At 45.9% G+C, this 17,947-nt stretch overlaps 2 protein-coding genes across 2 annotated transcripts in view; both read right to left on the bottom strand.

The window, feature by feature from the left end:
- The window catches only part of LOC138374230 (NACHT, LRR and PYD domains-containing protein 7-like), a 672,516-nt gene that overhangs the window by 361,756 nt on the left and 292,813 nt on the right, over positions 1 to 17,947 (bottom strand).
- LOC138374882 (putative killer cell immunoglobulin-like receptor-like protein KIR3DX1) lies at positions 7,780 to 15,199 on the bottom strand. Its single transcript, XM_069458098.1, has 9 exons — positions 15,166 to 15,199; positions 14,901 to 14,936; positions 13,814 to 14,098; positions 12,656 to 12,961; positions 11,367 to 11,666; positions 10,636 to 10,686; positions 8,572 to 8,694; positions 8,077 to 8,129; positions 7,780 to 7,965 (listed from the first exon to the last, which is right to left on the bottom strand). Exons 1-9 carry the CDS (start codon positions 15,197 to 15,199, stop codon positions 7,780 to 7,782), a joined length of 1,374 nt encoding a protein of 457 aa, XP_069314199.1.

The raw sequence follows: 17,947 nt of genomic DNA, 5'->3' as shown, positions 1-17,947 counted from the left end.
AGAAATAGATGATTTAGAAAATGCAAACCATTTCTGGAAAAGACACCATAATCAATATTGGCCCTAGTACTGTTTGACCTCAGTTACAGAGGATGGATATAAAAATGGGAAAGGGAGAAAAGAACACCCATTTCACGCAGTATATGCACACAAACCTGTTCAAAATTTTCTTAGAAAGAAAATGTTTTAGGACAATGATAAGAAAAAATTTAGTAAATTAATAGTGGAGATTGATCAAAAATTTCAAATAAGAGAAAGAAGGAAGTGGTTCATGAAATCGCAGAGGAATCATACAAATGAACTTAAATTATACTAAACTAAGTCAACTGAGCAGGAGTGAGATTAACAAAATTGTGGTAAATAATGGAGAAAAGGAAAGGTCTGCAAATCCTTTAAAAGGTGTCATTACAAGTCCCATGTGCCCTTTAAGAACTGGAATCATTCATAAAAATAGTTTCCCCTGGCCGGGCGCGGTGGCTCACGCCTGTAATCCTAGCACTCTGGGAGGCTGAGGCGGGTGGATCGCTCAAGGTCAGGAGTTCGAGACCAGCCTGAGCAAGAGCGAGACCCCGTCTCTACTAAAAATAGAAAAAAATTATATGGACAACTAAAAATATATATATAGAAAAATTAGCCGGGCATAGTGGCGCATGCCTGTAGTCCCAGCTACTCGGGAGGCTGAGGCAGGAGGATCGCTTGAGCCCAGGAGTTTGAGGTTGCTGTGAGCTAGGCTGACGCCACGGCACTCACTCTAGCCTGGGCAACAAAGTGAGACTCTGTCTCAAAAAAAAAAAAAAAAGAATAAAAATAGTTTCTCCTGTCTTTTATGTAAGTGATGATGATGGAGACACAATTAGAAAGCAAATGATGCACAACTTACGAGATAGTGACAGGAAAATCCCCACCCCAGTGCTCTTGTGGCTGTGACCTTAGTCATCAGAACAGACCACGTTTCCACTGCGTAAGGGCTGAGTTGAGTGATGGCTTTAGAAAGCTTGAGCTTTAGATCGCGATGGATCTGGAACAGGTGCAAAGGTTTGGGAACTATTAAGGCGCTATTAAATCTGGTTAAGTGTCAGAGTTATACTTAGACCTTAACACACCTAAAGTTGCTGATTATTCCTGCTCTATAAGCCTTGAAAACTCTTAGTCACTTTTTTGGAAAAAAAAAAGAAAAAAAAGATTTATTTTTCTCTAAATGGAAGGTATTGTTTACCTTCTTCAAACTGATGCCAGGAATTTCCTATAGACATAAAAGTATAGTTGCAATCAGTGCATCCCACTCCCCAGAAACCATAAGAAACGAGACGGAGGTGTATAATTTTGCACTCCTCACAGAAGACATTAAGACTCATACTGCCATTGCCAAAGAACGCACAACATGCTACCACTTCAAAAACTTTTCAATGTCCTAAGCAGAAGATGCCATTAGGCAGTAGGTGTGTAAAGAGGACTCAATAGCTAAACACGCTATTAACCCACAGGAGAGTGAAGAGTGTGTCACTTGGCATATTTGTTCAGAGAGAGTGTTTCAGGTGAGGCTTTGACAGAGAAGGTAGAGCAGAGATGACAGGAAGCCCTGGGACAAAAGGTTGAGATGACTCTATGTCTCAGGATCCCTCAGAAAACATTACTGCTTCATATTGTTTTTCTTAATGGTCACTTTTGACCCTAGGAGGAAAAAAAAACAATTGTATGTACATACCATATTGTTATACTCCAAACATTCCACTTCCTAAAAATATGGCTGTCTACCAAAAAGAAGGTCCACTTACCATTAAATGCCATTTCTTGCTGGAGCAGCAGCTGCCATGGTCACAGTCTGAGCACCTGTGTGAAAGGGGGCATCTCATCCCTGAGATAAAGGTTTGGGACACCATGACATCATCTCCTTGCTGGGAAGTAATTATCATTTCATTTGTAAGTACAGTGACAATGCTTGCATGGGGATTTGAGATGATGTCAGAAAAACATGTGTCAAGTGTTCAAATTACTGAAAGTTATTAGTAGCTATTAGTTGTGATCACTGAGAGAACAAAGAGCTAGAGACAGAGACAGATAGAAAAAGATGGAGATAGAGACAAAGAGAGAGAAAGACAGAGATGGAGAGGCTGAGGAGGAGAGGAAGTTAGAGAGAGAAACAAGCATCTGAGCTGCCTGGAGAAGACCAGGTGGGAATGTAACATCAGACAAGGAAGCTGAGATCTGAGAAGTGAAACGAGGAAGTTGAGAATGAGGCTGGTTGTGTTTCTTGCCAGCCTTAAAGCTTTGCATCCTAAATATTATCATCTTGGAATTCTGAGAGCTTTGCACAAAAAGGCAGCCTGGAAGGGAGAAGCATCACATAGGAATCAATTGCTCCAGTGTTAAAAATGAACTTGGAGGAAATGGAGAAACCTTTATTCACTGTTTCCATGGGCACAGGTTAAGTGTCTAACATGTGCCCCATATAATTCTTCAGGTATGAAATGTGTCATAGAAAAAGAAAGGAAGATTTCCAAAGAAGCTACTTGTATTGAGTAAATATTAGAGTCAGGATTTATGGACATTAGATCACAGCAAAATATAAATATATTTTTAAGATGATAAGTGAATTGTGAGGGAAAAAAATATCTGATGATCTCTCCTCATCTGAAAGCAATTCTGTCAGCAGATTGCCTGTGACCTGGACCTGCAACTCGTCCCTGAGTCTTCAGGCTACCGGCCTGTCCTGCAGATTTTGGATCACCAGCCCCCACTACCCTGTGAGCCAGTTCCTACATAGATAAATAGACAGATACATACATGCACCTATACTGTTGTTTCTGTTTCTCAGGATAACTCTTATAAATTCAGATTTTGGTCGTGGGGAAGATTCCAGAGAAACAAAATCTTAAGGATGAATTTGCTGATTTGGTTTTAAAGTTTCTAGCATTAGCTCTCTAATTTGATTACATGTAAAAACTGTGGTGATGCTGTTTCCGGTCGTGAATAGAGCACTGATAGTCCCTGGCATGATGTGGCAATAGGGAAATGAAAGTATCATTATTGGATCCTTTCAACCAAACACATATGAGAGGCAAGGCTCTGGGGGACCACGTTTTTAATACTTTTGAAAATTTTTGTCAAACTAATGAATATAATGAGATTGGTGGATTTGTCACTGCACAGAGTAGGAGGGGGGAAAAGAATGAGCTCAGAAATTGAAATTCTCAGTTGAAGCACCACTTAAATGACCTGACACTGCTATGTCTGCCCTGAAAGAGACTCTCATCATTGGTAGCCATTGGGCCCAGATTGCTGAAAATCAAACCCAGAACCTCATTCTTCAGATGGCTGAATTACAACGTAAATTTAATCCCAGTCTCGTAGAATGTTTACTCCACAAGCGAGGGCATTGACTGGGAAGGAGTGGGATCTTAAAAGTTGGCATCGGTACGAGTGGGAAGACCCTGATGATGCTTGACATGTAGCCCCCAAATACTGATTAGCATTCTTTGTCAACAGAAGCAGCCTCTTCACCCTGGCTGACGATATTAACATTATATTGTCTGAAGAAACATTAGCAGCCTCCCCGATGCAGTTTCCATGTAAGAGAAAGATGATTCTCCTAAGGACTCACCTCTACTTCCCCTCTTTGCTTCTAGACCTGTAACAAGACTCAAGTCCCAGTAGGGTTTTAAGGTGAGATACCAAGGGTAACCTATGAGGAGATGAGCTACACTCCAAAGTAACTATGTAATTTTTCTAAATTATCCACATAGAAATCTTGGGACCACATGTGAGAATGAATATTACTGGTGTGGGTTAGTGGTGAAAGGAACATCAAGTTGAGTGAGGCTGAATTTATTGATATGGGCCCACTAAGCTGAGATTCTGCACTGAATGTTGCGTCTCGGGGAGCTAGACTTGGTTCTAACAGTGTGTCTGGTTGATTGTCTGAAACATGGAGTAAAAGTTGCCACACAGCAAGAGAAAAAAAAGAAGCCAGACTTGCCTTGGTTTACTATAGAGGATTCAAAGCCTTAGAAGGGCTATACTGTTAAAGAGGATTATCAGTTAAGACCTACTCAGCCACACTGGAAGAGTTAAGGAGATTTACCTTTTAGCAATACTGTGAGGAATAAATTTGTGAGGGGTGCCCTGGCGTTCTTGAAGAGCTCTGTGTTTCCTCTTCTCTGTAGGCCAGCACTTACAGTGGAAACTGCAGGCACTCAAGTGGGAAATCTAAATGCCATGGGACTAATTCAATCCCAGAGTGTCAGGGCCAAGTGGCAGAACTCAGCCTCCAAAGGCAAGGTGGTTGTGGCTACTGTCTTGGGCAGCAGAGCCAAAGCAGCACCCAGAATGGTCAGACTCATGCAGACCTACGGTGTTGACTACATGGTCATGGTGTTCCAAGAAGTAAAATAGATATGAAACCCTCTAAATTCCTACTTAACCTGTATAAGCAGAAAATTTCTATGGCAGGTGAGTGAAAGGCTAACCTGAATTAGAAAAACAGAAAGCCACCAGTCCCTGAAATAATTCCTAGACTTGAGCCAGTTTATAGATTCAGAACCCATTGAATTTAAGGGAAGGCAAGGTCACATTGAGGACATTGCCCCTGGTATACTGCCAAAAATGACACATTTTCCAGGAATGGGAGTTTTCACACTGCTGACGAATCCCCTCACTCCAGGGCTACTAAGTCTCGGCCTGTAAGAAAGTGCCTGTAAGAGAGCCAAGCAGAAATGCCGCAGCAATTCACCAAACCTCCAGAGCAGTAATTCCCCAGGAGGCAGAGAGTCTGGGGAGGGGTGGACCCCTGGGTACTGAAAGAAGGAAGGGTGATCACAGGGTCCCACGTAAGTAAGGAGAGGACACAGAACAGAGAGATTCCGTCGATGGCTACCCCATGCACAAAAGCTTCCTCCCCAGTGCATGAAAGGCTTCTGCTCACTGGGATACGTCCTGGAGCTGACAGGAGCTGGGTAGCATCATAGTTCTCCACGTGTGACTTGGGGGGTTGGGGTAGCAGCTCCTTAGAGTAGAAAACGCTCTGTGTGTCCTCGCAGCCGGGCAGTACAGGCACCACGCCACGGTCACCTCAGCCCTGGTCTGAATCTCTCACACCCCAGACTAGACCGACCAGAAAGGACGCTGGCAGAACATGCCTGGATCACAGAGCAGCGCGATCTGACCCACGGGAGGCATAGGAGGTGTAAGAGCTACACCTCAAAAGTGACTCAAATGCGGCATGAGCCCCATCCCAGGGCGGGGACAGACTCAGAGACTCATCTGCCAGTCAGATGTCCACGGGGCTGCGCCATGAGGAGCACTGACGCTCTCCTGGGAAACAAATGTGGTGCCTGCAAACTCCGATCCCCAGGTGTGGCTCTTAGGTGACAGGTTAAAGGCTGACTGGTGCTGCTGCCCCAAGGTAGTCATTGCCGCCACCTGGAGGACAAACACTGACGACACCCTCCCTAAAGGGACAGACAGGTATAAAAATGCCCATATACACAGGAGTCTGCAAGAAGAAGGTGCAGCTGACCTGGACCAACAACCCCAGTTGCCCCATAATTGAGACCAGCCTGGTTGGAATTGCCTTTATTCAGATGTCCTCATCTTAAAAAACGTTAAACTCAAAAATCGGTAGAACAGAAGAGTTTGGAAAGGAGACTACTGATATTTTGGGCTATCTCAAATGTAAACCTTTATATGCCTCTCAAGAATTTGAATTATTCATAAAATAAAAAAGTAAATAGATCACAGCACACCTGATGCATGAAAAAATAAAAAATAAAAAATGAAAATAAAAAAATTAAAAAAGTAAATAGAGTGTAAATAAATCAGGAGAAGGTATAAAGGATGGGAAAATGAACAAATGTAGAAGAATGAAAAAAATGCAAACAATTCCCATGCCAAATAGTTACAAAAGTTATAATTTCTCAGGTCAAGTAACAATTCCTTGTAAGAAAGAAAATAAAGGGGCATAATATTTTAGGAGTGGAAAATTGGTTAATCCATCCTTCTATGAGATAAGTGTTGAAGCCAAACGTGAATGCAGTTAAGCTGCAGGAGAATAGAACACTTAACTATCTTATCAGGCCCCATTTATCATCTGTTGTAAGTGAATTTTTAAAAAAAACAAGTCTCACTCTGTTATTTTTGAGAGGTTGTTTATGTTGTGGAAATAAAATTAAATTTATTTCTTGATCACGCAGTTTCGTTCCAGTATCAGTTGACTCGGCAGAGTAGCCGTCCTTCAGGCAGTGGTTTGGAGAGAAGAAGGATTTCGATTTCTTACGGAGATGGGATTCCTGCAGGACCAGCCTGGCTGTGGAATATACAGGTCGCCCTACAAATAGCCAGGCTTGGCGCATGTCTGTTGTTCACTCACACCCGCTGACCAGCGCTTGCCGCTTAGCCCACACATCTCAGATGGTGGAGGAAGCATAATCCTCCCTTTGGCCCAGAGAGGCAGAGAAACTACTTTGGGTCACATCAGAGGCCTCTGAAGTCTCCCTCACAGTCCTCTCTCGGGAGGGTTTGAGAACCCTCACCACTCACCAGACGTGTTTCCTGAGACGTCCAGCAGGCAGGATCCCTGGAGAGTGACTTGAGTCCCGGAGACTGACCAGACTCCACTCCTGCTTCAGGAAGCTCACAGTTCAGGCAGGACGGATGGGTGGAGGCCGGGCAGTAAAAACGTAGCATAGTGGGCACGTGAAAGTTGTGTCACAGGCACTGTGGGGTCAATAGACCCGTCTAACTTAGACTGTGAGATAAAAACGTGTGCATGAAAGAGGATGTCTACATCGAGATGCTCAAGAAATTACCAGCTGAAGAAACAACATGTGCTAATTTCACAAGGTAAGTGACAGCTTGCTGTACCTAGTGGTTTGTGAGTTGTTTTGTGCTGATGTCGATTCAAATATGAAGAAAAAGAATAAAGGGTCAGAGGTAGAGCTCATCAGGAATCGTCTTCCAGGGTGTAATTGAGCTAAAAACAGATGTGTGCTTTCTTACGACACTGGGGCCTCTATAATGTGCTAATAGGAAGGTGACATTCTCGGAGTTTGGATGCAAATCTCTATGGCAGGAATTTGCAGGAGGATAAGAAGCGATAACACATTCCAGGAGGGGATTCTGCTTTGCACATATATTCCGTTAAGTAAAGATGTCTCGCCACAGGTCTTAAATATCATCATTACCTGTAGGTCTCTTCCGTGAAACTGGGCTCCATGAGACAGTGGACTCTGTCTAAATTTGCCCCTTTAACCTAGAAGAGCTAGAACTTTCTCCAGCAATGGAGACTGTCTGTATTTATGCTGTTCTGCATGGCAGCCAGTGGCCACATGTGGATTTGGAGCACTCAAGTTGCAGCTCACGTGGCTGAGGAATTGAATTTTAAACTTTATTTAATTTTATCTATTCCAATTTTAATTTAAATAGCCACACGTGGCTCGTGGCTACTACATTCAGCAGTAGTGATGTAGAATACACGTCATCTCTGCAAAATGTTATTGAGTAATGTGAAGGGTAAACTGGCTGAGCATACACACGAAGCTTTCTACAATCACTTCATAGAGTTTCAGAAAAAGGTGATAATAATGAAATGTGCAGAATGTGTGGGTGAGTAACCTCCTTCAATGGCAGGTTACTCAAAATAGAGTCCTAGAATAGCTGGGTGTCTAAGAAGGGCCTCTGGGCACCCCGGAGATGTTGACATGGTTTGAGAAGGAGGATGAGCGTCCAAGGAGAAAATTCCCCTAGGGCTGGAACCAGGTCCTTGCTTGGCAATGCTCTGCCTGTTTAGAATCCAGGGTCAGGTCTGGCCTCAGCACTGTCCACGTGGTGAATGTGGAGTTCTGCGTAGGTACTGGGCTCATCTGAGAGGTACCTGGAACACCGGGAAGTGAGACCGAATCCTCTCTGTGGGAGCATCTGCTGGTTTAACTGAGCATATACTATCTCCTGCGTTTCTTCTGCTTCAGGGACCTGAGAAGAGAAGGGTGAGAAGAAGAGGGTGATATTTAATAATTGAGGACAGGGTCATTGGATATTTGGAGAGGATGAAACTGTAGTGAGCATTTGGGCCCGAGAACTCACCTTTCTCTCCATAATTTGGACTTCCGTGGGCTCTGTGTCCATGATGGCAGGATCTGTGGGGTAAAAGAGGGTGCCAAGGCTCTTGAGAGGGCTGTTCCAGATCCTCACATCATAGAGGGAGACACAAGACCAGAATGAGGCAAGGGTGTGCCTGGGGTTTCTCAGCCAGTTTCTCCTACTAAATTCAGAGATCTGCCCCATCAACAACTCTGGGTTGACCATGACTGAGCCAGGGTCCCCTCCAGTCCTGTGACCTCCATCCTACTGCTGCTCTTCTGGACCATCTTTTCTTGCACATCAGTGGCCTCCCCAGAGCTGGGGAGGAGGAAGGGGAGGGGAAAGGTGGTTGTTCAGTTAAGGGAAGGGTTGGGAACCTCCAAGAAGAACCTTAAGAGAAGCACAATCAACCCACAGGAAGTCAACATGCACCTTTGTCCCCCCAAACAAACCCCCACTCTGCTCATGTGATATTGTCCTCTCCCATTTCAGACTTACGATTTTTGATAGAACACCAGTAACCAATAAGAACAGAGAGGAAAATGCCAATGGAGATGACGACTCCTGAGAGTCCAATGAGGATGTCTGGTTTATGGGACCGTCCTTGAGGTGGACCTGCTTCTGTCAATAAGCAAATAACAAAAGCTCCCATTGGCTGGTTGCCTATTTTGTGCCAGTACATACTGGACTCATCATGCACTCTATGTTGGAATGCCCCAACATTCCTAAAACTAAGCAATGGCTTTCTCCACTTTCCAACGCATGCAAAAAATTCAAAGCGTGGTGAAGACGGTTTTCCAAATCAATGAACCAAGAAGAAATATGCAGAGGTCTGAACCCAGGTCTACCAGGCTTCAATATGTCCCCCACCCCACTTCCTCATGAGACAAGGCAGTTTGTTTTTGCGTGAAAAGGAAACTCTCTGCATCTACCATAGTTGATCACATTTCCCCGTGGTCCTCCTCACTCTGGCACAACTGTACTTTCTTGGAGCTGAGGATCCCTCTAGTGCTGGTTGCTGAGATTTGAACTTGCTATGCAGAATATTAACACTCCCTCCCAGTTGTAACTAAGAGTGGGGTGGGTGGAGGATTCAGGAGAGAAGAAGTGGGATGGGCAATGGGTATGTCATATATGAGCACATTCTCTGTACCAGGACCCCTTCTGGGGTTAAGAGGACTTTCTCATTTGTGACCGCGTCTTATATTCGGCAGAAGGAAGGAGGGTTCATTAGCCTAGTGTCCTGTTTAGGAAAACTGTTACTTTGTGACATTAAGTGACTAGAACTAGCAGAGCCATCACTTATGCCCAAAATTCTGACTTCAATCTTTCTCTTTCAAGGACGATGTCATGTTCCCTCACTGGAATCCTTGTTGAGCTGTTTGTTTCTTTGATAGGTCAAGTATAGTTTCCATCAGCTGAAACAGAGGCTTAGAGAGAAATGAGTATGTCCAAGGTCATCCTGATGAGAAATACCAAAACTAGGTTCTGAAATCTCCATCTTAACGAGTCCAGCTCTGAGTGTGTCCTAAACTCACCCACTCAACTCCTACTCTGGCACCTTCATGTCTAAGCCACCATGATTTTTCTCCACAAGGATGTTGTAGCCTTCACCAGGCACACAATGTCCACTCCTGTTTCCCTAAAATAATTTCTTTTCATATCTACCAATTGTTATTTCTGAAATAGGATGCAGATCATGACACTTTTCTGATTAAAATCTCTTATTGGCTTCACATCTTGGCCAGGATACAATTGAAACTCTTTACGATTGCTTAGAATCCTTCCCGTAAGCATGTTGGCTCCTGTCTAGCTCTGTGAACTCCACCTCCCCCACCACACGTAGCCACACGGGTGCTGTGAACACACCAAGCCACTGCCAGGTTAAGTTCAGGGCACTCACTCTTCCATGTGCTGGAAAAGTCTTTCCACCTATCTTCTCAACACTGGCTTCCCTTGTCATAAAGATGATGCCTTAAAATGTCACCTCCTCAGTAGGACCTACCCTAGTACCCACTGTAAATGATACACTAAGACTTTCTCTATCACAAGACTATCTTAATGAATATGAAGTTAAGGAATTTTAAATCCATTCATTGATTTATTCATTATGATTTTTCTCCTCCCTCCACAGGATGCTGGAATGGAATTCTCATGAATACAGGACACTTTTGCTTCTAAACTGTTGAGTATTTAGATCATAGAACATTAAAATATGGACCACAAATATTTAAACTGTTCCCTTAAATCCTTCCAACCCCCCGACATTCCCATTTTTACAGACCATAATGAAGGAATAAGAAGCATCACTTCTCAGGAGTGGGTAAGACTCCTGAGAAGTCTTTTGGATGAGACCTTGATCCCAGGGCATGAGGCTAAATGCCACCACTGATCCCACAGTGACCTCAGTGTCTCAAATGCCCATGGAGAATCTGTGAAGCAGACACTGGAATTGACCAGACCAAGGTCCTAGGTCTGGGAGGTGGCAAAGCCATCATGCACACACAAGCCATCTGTCTCCCCAGGGATTCAAATTCGAGGCTCAGAGTCCCCTTTACTCACCAGATTCAGAGATTGATTCTGTGGGTGATGGGCAAATACTCTTAGGGATTCCTAGAAAAAGGACAGAGAAAGGGTGAGCAAGGATCCTTTCTTGCACCAGTGAGCTAGGATCAGTGTCTACAGTCTAGGGGAATGTCGATTCCCTGTCCACCCCGCACTCTGTCATCCACCTACTGACTGGTTTGGGGTTCTACAGACCACCTCACAGGATCTCGGAGGTGGAAGGACACTCCCTCCCTCTGGGACGTGAAGGTGTAGAGAAGATTAGGAGATGCCTGGTAAGGAAGCAGCCCATAACCAAGAGACGTTGTCTCCTCTTGGGATGATAAATAGCCACATTTCTCAGCAGGGAAATCTGTCTGTGGGGGAGAGGTCGGAGGGGCTTCTGGAAGATGGATAAGGCTGAGAGACGGATGCAACCTCTGATCTCCCCAAACTGCATGTGGCCTCACCTCCTCCTGTGATTGTCCTGAGCCCTTTCCTCATTCACCTGGATACATAGGACCCCAAAGTGGCCTCTGTACAGGAGGAGGACGGGGATTTGGAGGTGCCTTCTGTACCATCCTACACTGACAGTTCCTTTCCTACATGGCTTCTCTTTTCCTCTCTGCATTTCTCATTGGGTCATTTTGTCCAGAATCTAAGATCCCTGTGTCTCATCAGAACACCCCTCAGACACAGCTCTATGATGCAGTAGGTCCCAGGGTATGCAGCAGGTATGGGATCCTCACCTGTGACAGAAAGATTCAGGAGGTCACTCGGGGATGACCACTCATAGGGGGACCCCTTGAAAGAGCCATAGCATCTATAGGTCCCTCCGTGGAAAGGGGTTGCAGGGCCCAGAGGAACATGGACCTGGAATGTTCCATTGTGGCTCTGCCATCCACTGAGCCAGCGGTCAGGGGCCTCCCCCTCCCTGGACAGATGGTACTTGTCAAACGGGGTCTTGGAGCTGCAGGACAAGGTCATGTTCTCTCCTGGGCCCACCAAGGGGCCCACCTGGGTGGAGAGAGAAGGTTTTTCATATTGTCCTAGGAGAAAAACAGAGTTTTATTTTACAACACAAGCCATATAATATTATCATTGGTGCATGAACAAAAAATTCTCTCTACCTGGTCTTGGGACCAAACTCTAGGTCTGCTAGTGCCTCTTTCAACCACATTTTAGTCTCTACAATCCTGACTCGTGTGTGTGTGTGTGTGTGTGTGTGTGTTTGTGACTCTTCTGGTTTTCATTGATTTTCCATTATTTTTTGACTATCTTTGTGTCTTACTGCCCCTTAAACCCATATGAAGTGTGAGGCCCTCCTGGAACATGGAAATAACTACCTTCTTTGGGGAGTCTCAGAAAACATGGTGCTGGCCTTAGGTCCCCTGACCTGGAACTATGAGGCTTGGGTCTCCCTGTTTCGAACTTTACATGCTGGAAAGTGCAATAATCTCCATAGGATGTGGAAGAACATCACAGGTTGAGTCCACAGCAACCAGCAGGTGTATCCACACCTCCCAAGATGTTAGATATGTCTACTTCTTGGGGAGGTTGGAAGTAACCCTTTCTCTGTCTTTGGGCAGAAGGACATGTCACACCACACTGCTGAGCAACTCCTCAGGGTCCCACTCTCCATTGAGATCCTCAGGGCCCTGGCGAGGGGGGGCATCAGGTGTGTCACTGTGTCTCCTGGAGGAGGAAGGGGCCTGTGGTTTCAGGGTGAGAAACCAACCCCAAAATGCTCCTTGGTGCCTGAGCTGTAGGAAACCAGTCCCAATTCTAGGTTCATGCGTCTTTCTCAGTATCTCTTTCACAGTCTCTGTCACTGCCTAATTTGTTTTTTGTGTAATTGTAATACATTCTATGTTGGTTGGTCTTTTCCTTGTTCCACCCCCACTCTTCTCTACATAGGTTCATGGTATGTCTCTGTGATGTTTTTTTCTGACTGTACTAACATTGTGATCAACAGCCAGGTCACCCCCTGAAGCCTGTAGGGCATGAAAAGACCAGGGGCTGGTCTGGCCGCACTCACCTGTGATCACAATGTCCAGGGGGTCACTGGGAGCTGACCACTCACAGGGGTAGTGACTGAGAGAACCGTAGCATGTGTAGGTCCCTGCATTGGTGGGTGTCATGGTATCTATGGAGAAGTCAGCCTGGGTATAGGGGAGCCCAGCACGGATGATCTTGGCAGGCAGCTGGGAACGCTGTGTGGTCCCCTTCTTGTGCAGGATGAATTTATGGAAGTCCAGCTCTGAGAGGCAGCGCAGGGTAACACTGCTACCTGCATGCACTAGGGAGCTTGGGTGTGCCAAGATGGAGGGTTTTGTGAACACACCTGAGAGCAAAGAGACTGTGAGATTACAGGTTTCACCTTGCCTCAGCCCTTGCCCTGAGCACACAGGAGTGAAGTTTCCCCATCATCAGCAAAACCTGCCTGTCTGTCCTGACTGTGAGCTTGCATTTTCTCTGGGCATCATCCTTCATCATCTGGATGAAGTGTCTTTTGTAGCCTGGATCTCCCTGCCTCACCTCAACTGCTTTACTCTCTCACCTGGGCAGTGGCCCCAGCATCTTCTCTGTTCTTTCTAGGCTCTCAGACTGTGAGGCCCACTCCACACCCCATCCCCTCCCAGCTCCATAGGGTGGGCCATGGTGACCCTGCAGGATGGGGTTCCTAACTTTCCTGGAGACGTTCTGCACATCCACTAGAGCAAAGGAGATGACTTTCAGGAGGCTGGGGCAGGAGGTGGGGAGGAAGGTAACATTGCCCCATCCATGCCCCAGCCAAGCCTCTAGAGGCATCTCCCAGGGGGCCGCATCTTCCCCAAGGCTCCAGCTCTTCTACAACAAAATAACAACTTCCCTCCTAGGAAGGCTGGTGCTGGGGTCAGGTAGCTCAGGTAACACTGCTCCTCCCTGGGTCCTCTCTTCTTGTACCTGATACCCACACCCTGCTCTCTCCAATCCCTAGGTAGATTCTCCTCCTGCTTCACTATCTCATTCCCTCTTCACCTGGGCATCCAACTCCTTACATTAAATATCCTCTCTCTAATTGTCAGATGGCTTCTGTGTCCTCAGTGAGGCCTGACCAGGAATCTTACAATGACTCTCTGGCTGAGCTGGGTGTGGACTCTGGCAAGGGCCGTCTGGACATAGGCGGACCTGGGTCGGGATGGGCTTCTCCTACCTGTGACCACGATCTCCAGGGGGTCGCTGAGAGCTGACCACACAGGGTGAATCCAGTTGTAAGTTCCGGAACATCTGTAGGTCCCTGCATGTGCTGTGGTCACACGTTTGATCATGAAGCTCTTTTTAAAAGGGCCCTTGTGGAACTCAGAGGTGTGGCTCCTAACCGTTTTGATTATTTTGAGGAAGACAAACTGAGCACGGGAATGACAACGAAGAGCCACAGGTCCTCCCAGGGGGACTATAGGGCTCGGCCAGGCTGACAGGGAGGGCTGATTGTGACCACCTGGGAGAGGAAGAGGCAAGTCTTAGAGAAGAAAATGTGGAGCCGCCCCTGCCTCCACTGTCCTCAAGGGGATATACCTCCTTTACATTCTTCCAAGGATTTTCCCCCAAACTGGAGCCTTCTGATGCCCAGGGGTACCTGGTGGTGGGTCAGGGGCACGGTGCACCCCAGCATGGACACTGCAGGTCTTCCCAGGACAAGAATTTACTGAGAGTGTTGATAAAATGTTCAACAAAATTTCTCTTAAATGTTTCTATTACAGTAACAATATCTACGTGGGAGAAAGGGGAAATCCACTGGATTCAAGCCATATAAGACAACTTGTGAAACTCATTGCAATAATTCTTCTACCCAGGAATGTGCTCCTAGGACCATAAGGTCACTGCCTGCTGACTGGTCCCTCCTCAGACCCTGGCAGCAGGAAGCCAGTTAGCTCAGCCTCACGGATGGGCAGGAGAATCTGCGTTACTCTTGGTGCTCAGAGGGTTCCATGTAGCCTAGTATGGAGTCCTTCCCTCCTTACAGAGATTATTCCAGCAGATCCCCAGAGACCCCCAGTTCTGAACATCACAGGCTCCTCCAGGAGACAGGCTGCATCCAGAGGGGGTGTTTATGGAGGGTCTCGAGAAAAAAATGAGGGCCTAGGGTCCCCAGGGAACCCCACTTCTGTGCTCTCAGGAGAATCACTGCAAAGCCCTTCCAACCTCACCTGCATCAGCGCAACCCCGTGCTCCACCCTTCCCACCTGGGAGATCCATATGTGTTTAGCCAACATGGCACCCTGGGACCGGGGTGGACTCACCCATGTGTGTGAAGGTCCTGTAGCCAAGGCAGAATCCTAGAGGGAAAACCACATCAGAGATGACTTGTCCCCACGTGAATCCTACCATCCCCATAACTGTGCCTTGTCATAGATATCAGACTCGGAAGCTCAGCCTGGGTTCGGAGAGTAGATGAACCTGGCTTCCCGTGGGTTCCCATCTCCAGCCTTGGGATGTGGAGAGGCCAGGTCTTCCGGACAGCATTTTCCATCATAATACCCTCTGCCTTTCCCTTCTAGGACTCACCTACACACAGGAGAGGGATGAGTTTCGAGGACATGGTGCTCCTTCTGTTGGAAAGGACACAGGGGTCGAGCAAAATTGGAAAATGAACAGGATGTGGTTGCCATCACACAAGTTTCACAGTTTGCACTGTTCACAAGTAGCGCATCACACAGGAAGATGGCCAACCCTCACCCTAAAGGTAGGGGGTGCCACGGAAAATTTCAGATGATACTCTTCACTTAACATAGCCCCTAATGAAGGCCTGACTTCAACCCCAGTCACTGACCAATCCCAAAGGTCCAAATTTCAAATTTAATTTTTACCTCCAGAATCATAGAACATTTTAGTGTCTCCCTGCCTTTTTTGAGAGCTATGTGTGATTCCATTTATATCATGCAACATTCCCCTGCCAAATTAATATATATGCATTTTTATGTTGGAAATGTAGAAAAAATTCAAATTTTTATTTCACTGTTTTCAAAGTTGAATTAAATGCAAATTGAGAACATTTTTCAAGTTCTTAATTTTTTGTTCTAAACTTCAAGAAGTTAACAACCACAAAAATAATTGATTCTGCATTATTAACATAGAACACCGTGCAAATTCTGGCTCTTGAATTTGTATTTGAAATTTCTTTCTTATCTCATGGGTCAGGACTGAGATCTCTGTCTTTCTCTTTCAAGTCAACTCAAGACAACTCAACATGTATAAAATATGAAAAAATATAGATACATTTATGTAATGCTGAATGTTATTTCCAAAAGCCAACTCACATCATCAGGAAAATTAATGGGAGAGGAGAGGATTAGCATGGAAAATGCTGTCCTGAAGACCTGGCCTCTCCACATCTCAGAGCTGGAGTTGGGAACCCACAGGAAGCGGAGTTCATCCACCCTCCAAGCAGAGGCTGAGCTACCCAGTGTCATGTCCCATGAAATCACCACTGAAAATGAAGCCTGTATATTCACAACAATAGTATCAACTCATGTATGGTGTCTCATCCATCCCTGAACTTCCCACTGTATGAAATGACCACAATTCTGTAGCTTGTGCTTATGCATTCCTTCTTATTTTTATAAATATGCTCTTTCACATTGTTAACTATCTTGTGCAATATTTTTTGTGTTTATATGTATGTTCATTTTAAATATAGAACAAAATGATTGACTGTTCTTGTCTTCAAAGTTATATTGCTGGGGGGTTGGATGGGGGCGGGGCAAGGTGGTAGACTAGAAGTAGTCCAAGTGTGGCTCTCAAGCAGAGAATCGAATGTTCCAAGTGGGTGCCCACCTATGGATGGGCCTTCTGGGAAAGAGCATTGTGAATCACTGGAGAATTAATGGGGACATTCAGAGTGAAGGAGATATATTCTGTAGGATCAGAAGGTACCTGGGGGAGGAGTCCACAGTGGGGAAGGATAGGAGGAGAGAACTCAAGGGCTCCATGCTCCACACACACACACTGAGGCCTGGTGAGGGGACATCTACCAGATTACACGTCTGGCCTGATCAGGGGGCTGCTTAGAGTCTGTGCTGCGACATTTCACTGAAGAGCTGGTGCAGCGGGGACCTGGTTGTTTCCATTACCAGGTTACTGCAATTGACGTCAATCTGAGTTCTCAGGTCCGGGGGCCAGATCTGCATGGGGCTCGGCTTTGCCGCAGCCACTTACACATTGCCCACTCTGGGCCAGGGAGGAAGCGGGCAGAGTCAATGCTCTTGCACACCCTGTCAAGGGGAGCTGAGCACCCCTGCCCCCGACAGTAGATTTGCACAAAGCAGGCACAACAGACACAACCTGAGACGCCTTGTGGTGACTGCTCCCCTAGGACATGGGCAGGGGGAGAGCCCTGGCTGCCTGCCAACCAGCCCCACTAACCTACACCTGCGAACCCATGATGGCACCTGGCCCTGCATGGCTCTTCCTCCATGGTTCCCTCCTGCTGTCTTACCCCACGGCCCTGCCCACACAGCTCTTGCCCTGCCTCCAGGCTGCAGTTCCTAACACAGTGGGATCAGAAACTCATGTGGCCATTTCAAATATTCAATTGCATGTCACCTGAGATGGCCCATTTTCTTTCCTGGGTAGTGGTTCAGTCTCTGATTGGGCAAAGGTTAAGCTGTTCAGGCAGGTGGAGGTCATGTTGTGAAGAATACACGACGCCAACATGTGCAGTATTCGCTATGACAGATCAAGAGCCACCTCGTTTGCTATTGAGTGCCTCATGCAGCCTGTCCATGCTTCAATCCCAGCTCACTAAGTTCATGGCAAATAATGACAGGTAATAAAATAGAAAAGTGCTATTCCCCAGTTAAAATCACTATTAAAATCAAATAGTCAAAAATATAACAAATGCTGGCAAGGGTGTGGAGAAAGAGAAACACTCCTATCCTGTTGGTGGGAGTGTAAATTAGCACAGTCACTATGGAAAATTGCATGAAGTTTCCTCAAAACACTCAAAGTAGAGCTGCCTTATGATCTAGCAAACCCATTTCCATGTATATATTTGAAAAAAGAAAAGGAAATCAGTCTATTGAAGAGATATCTGGACCTCAGTGTTTATTGCAGCACTATCCACATCAGTAAAGATACGGATTCAATGTAGGCACCATCAGTGGATGAATGAGCAAAGAAATGTGATATATATACAAAAGGGGATACTATTCAGCCATAAAAAAGAATGAAAATCATGTCATTTGTTGCAACATGCACGGAACTGGGGGAAGTTATGTTCAATGAAAAAAGCCCAGCCCAGAAAGACAAATATTGCATATTCTCACTGATAGAGGCAGAGAGTAGAATG

The sequence above is a fragment of the Eulemur rufifrons genome, chromosome 24 (assembly GCF_041146395.1).
Source record: "Eulemur rufifrons isolate Redbay chromosome 24, OSU_ERuf_1, whole genome shotgun sequence".
Taxonomy (NCBI): Eukaryota; Metazoa; Chordata; class Mammalia; order Primates; family Lemuridae; genus Eulemur; species Eulemur rufifrons.
This window is presented reverse-complemented; position numbering and strand designations above follow the sequence as displayed.

What these genes read in the sequence shown, in the direction of transcription:
- LOC138374882 (XM_069458098.1), bottom strand. Translation starts at nt 15,199, where the DNA reads ATGTCCTCGAAACTCATCCCTCTCCTGTGTGTAG. An exon ending in AGAATCAATCTCTGAATCTG is followed by an intron (nt 8,695 to 10,635) that starts GTGAGTAAAGGG and finishes GCTTATTGACAG; the next exon opens with AAGCAGGTCCACCTCAAGGA. An exon ending in TCCAAATTATGGAGAGAAAG is followed by an intron (nt 7,966 to 8,076) that starts GTGAGTTCTCGG and finishes TTCTCTTCTCAG; the next exon opens with GTCCCTGAAGCAGAAGAAAC.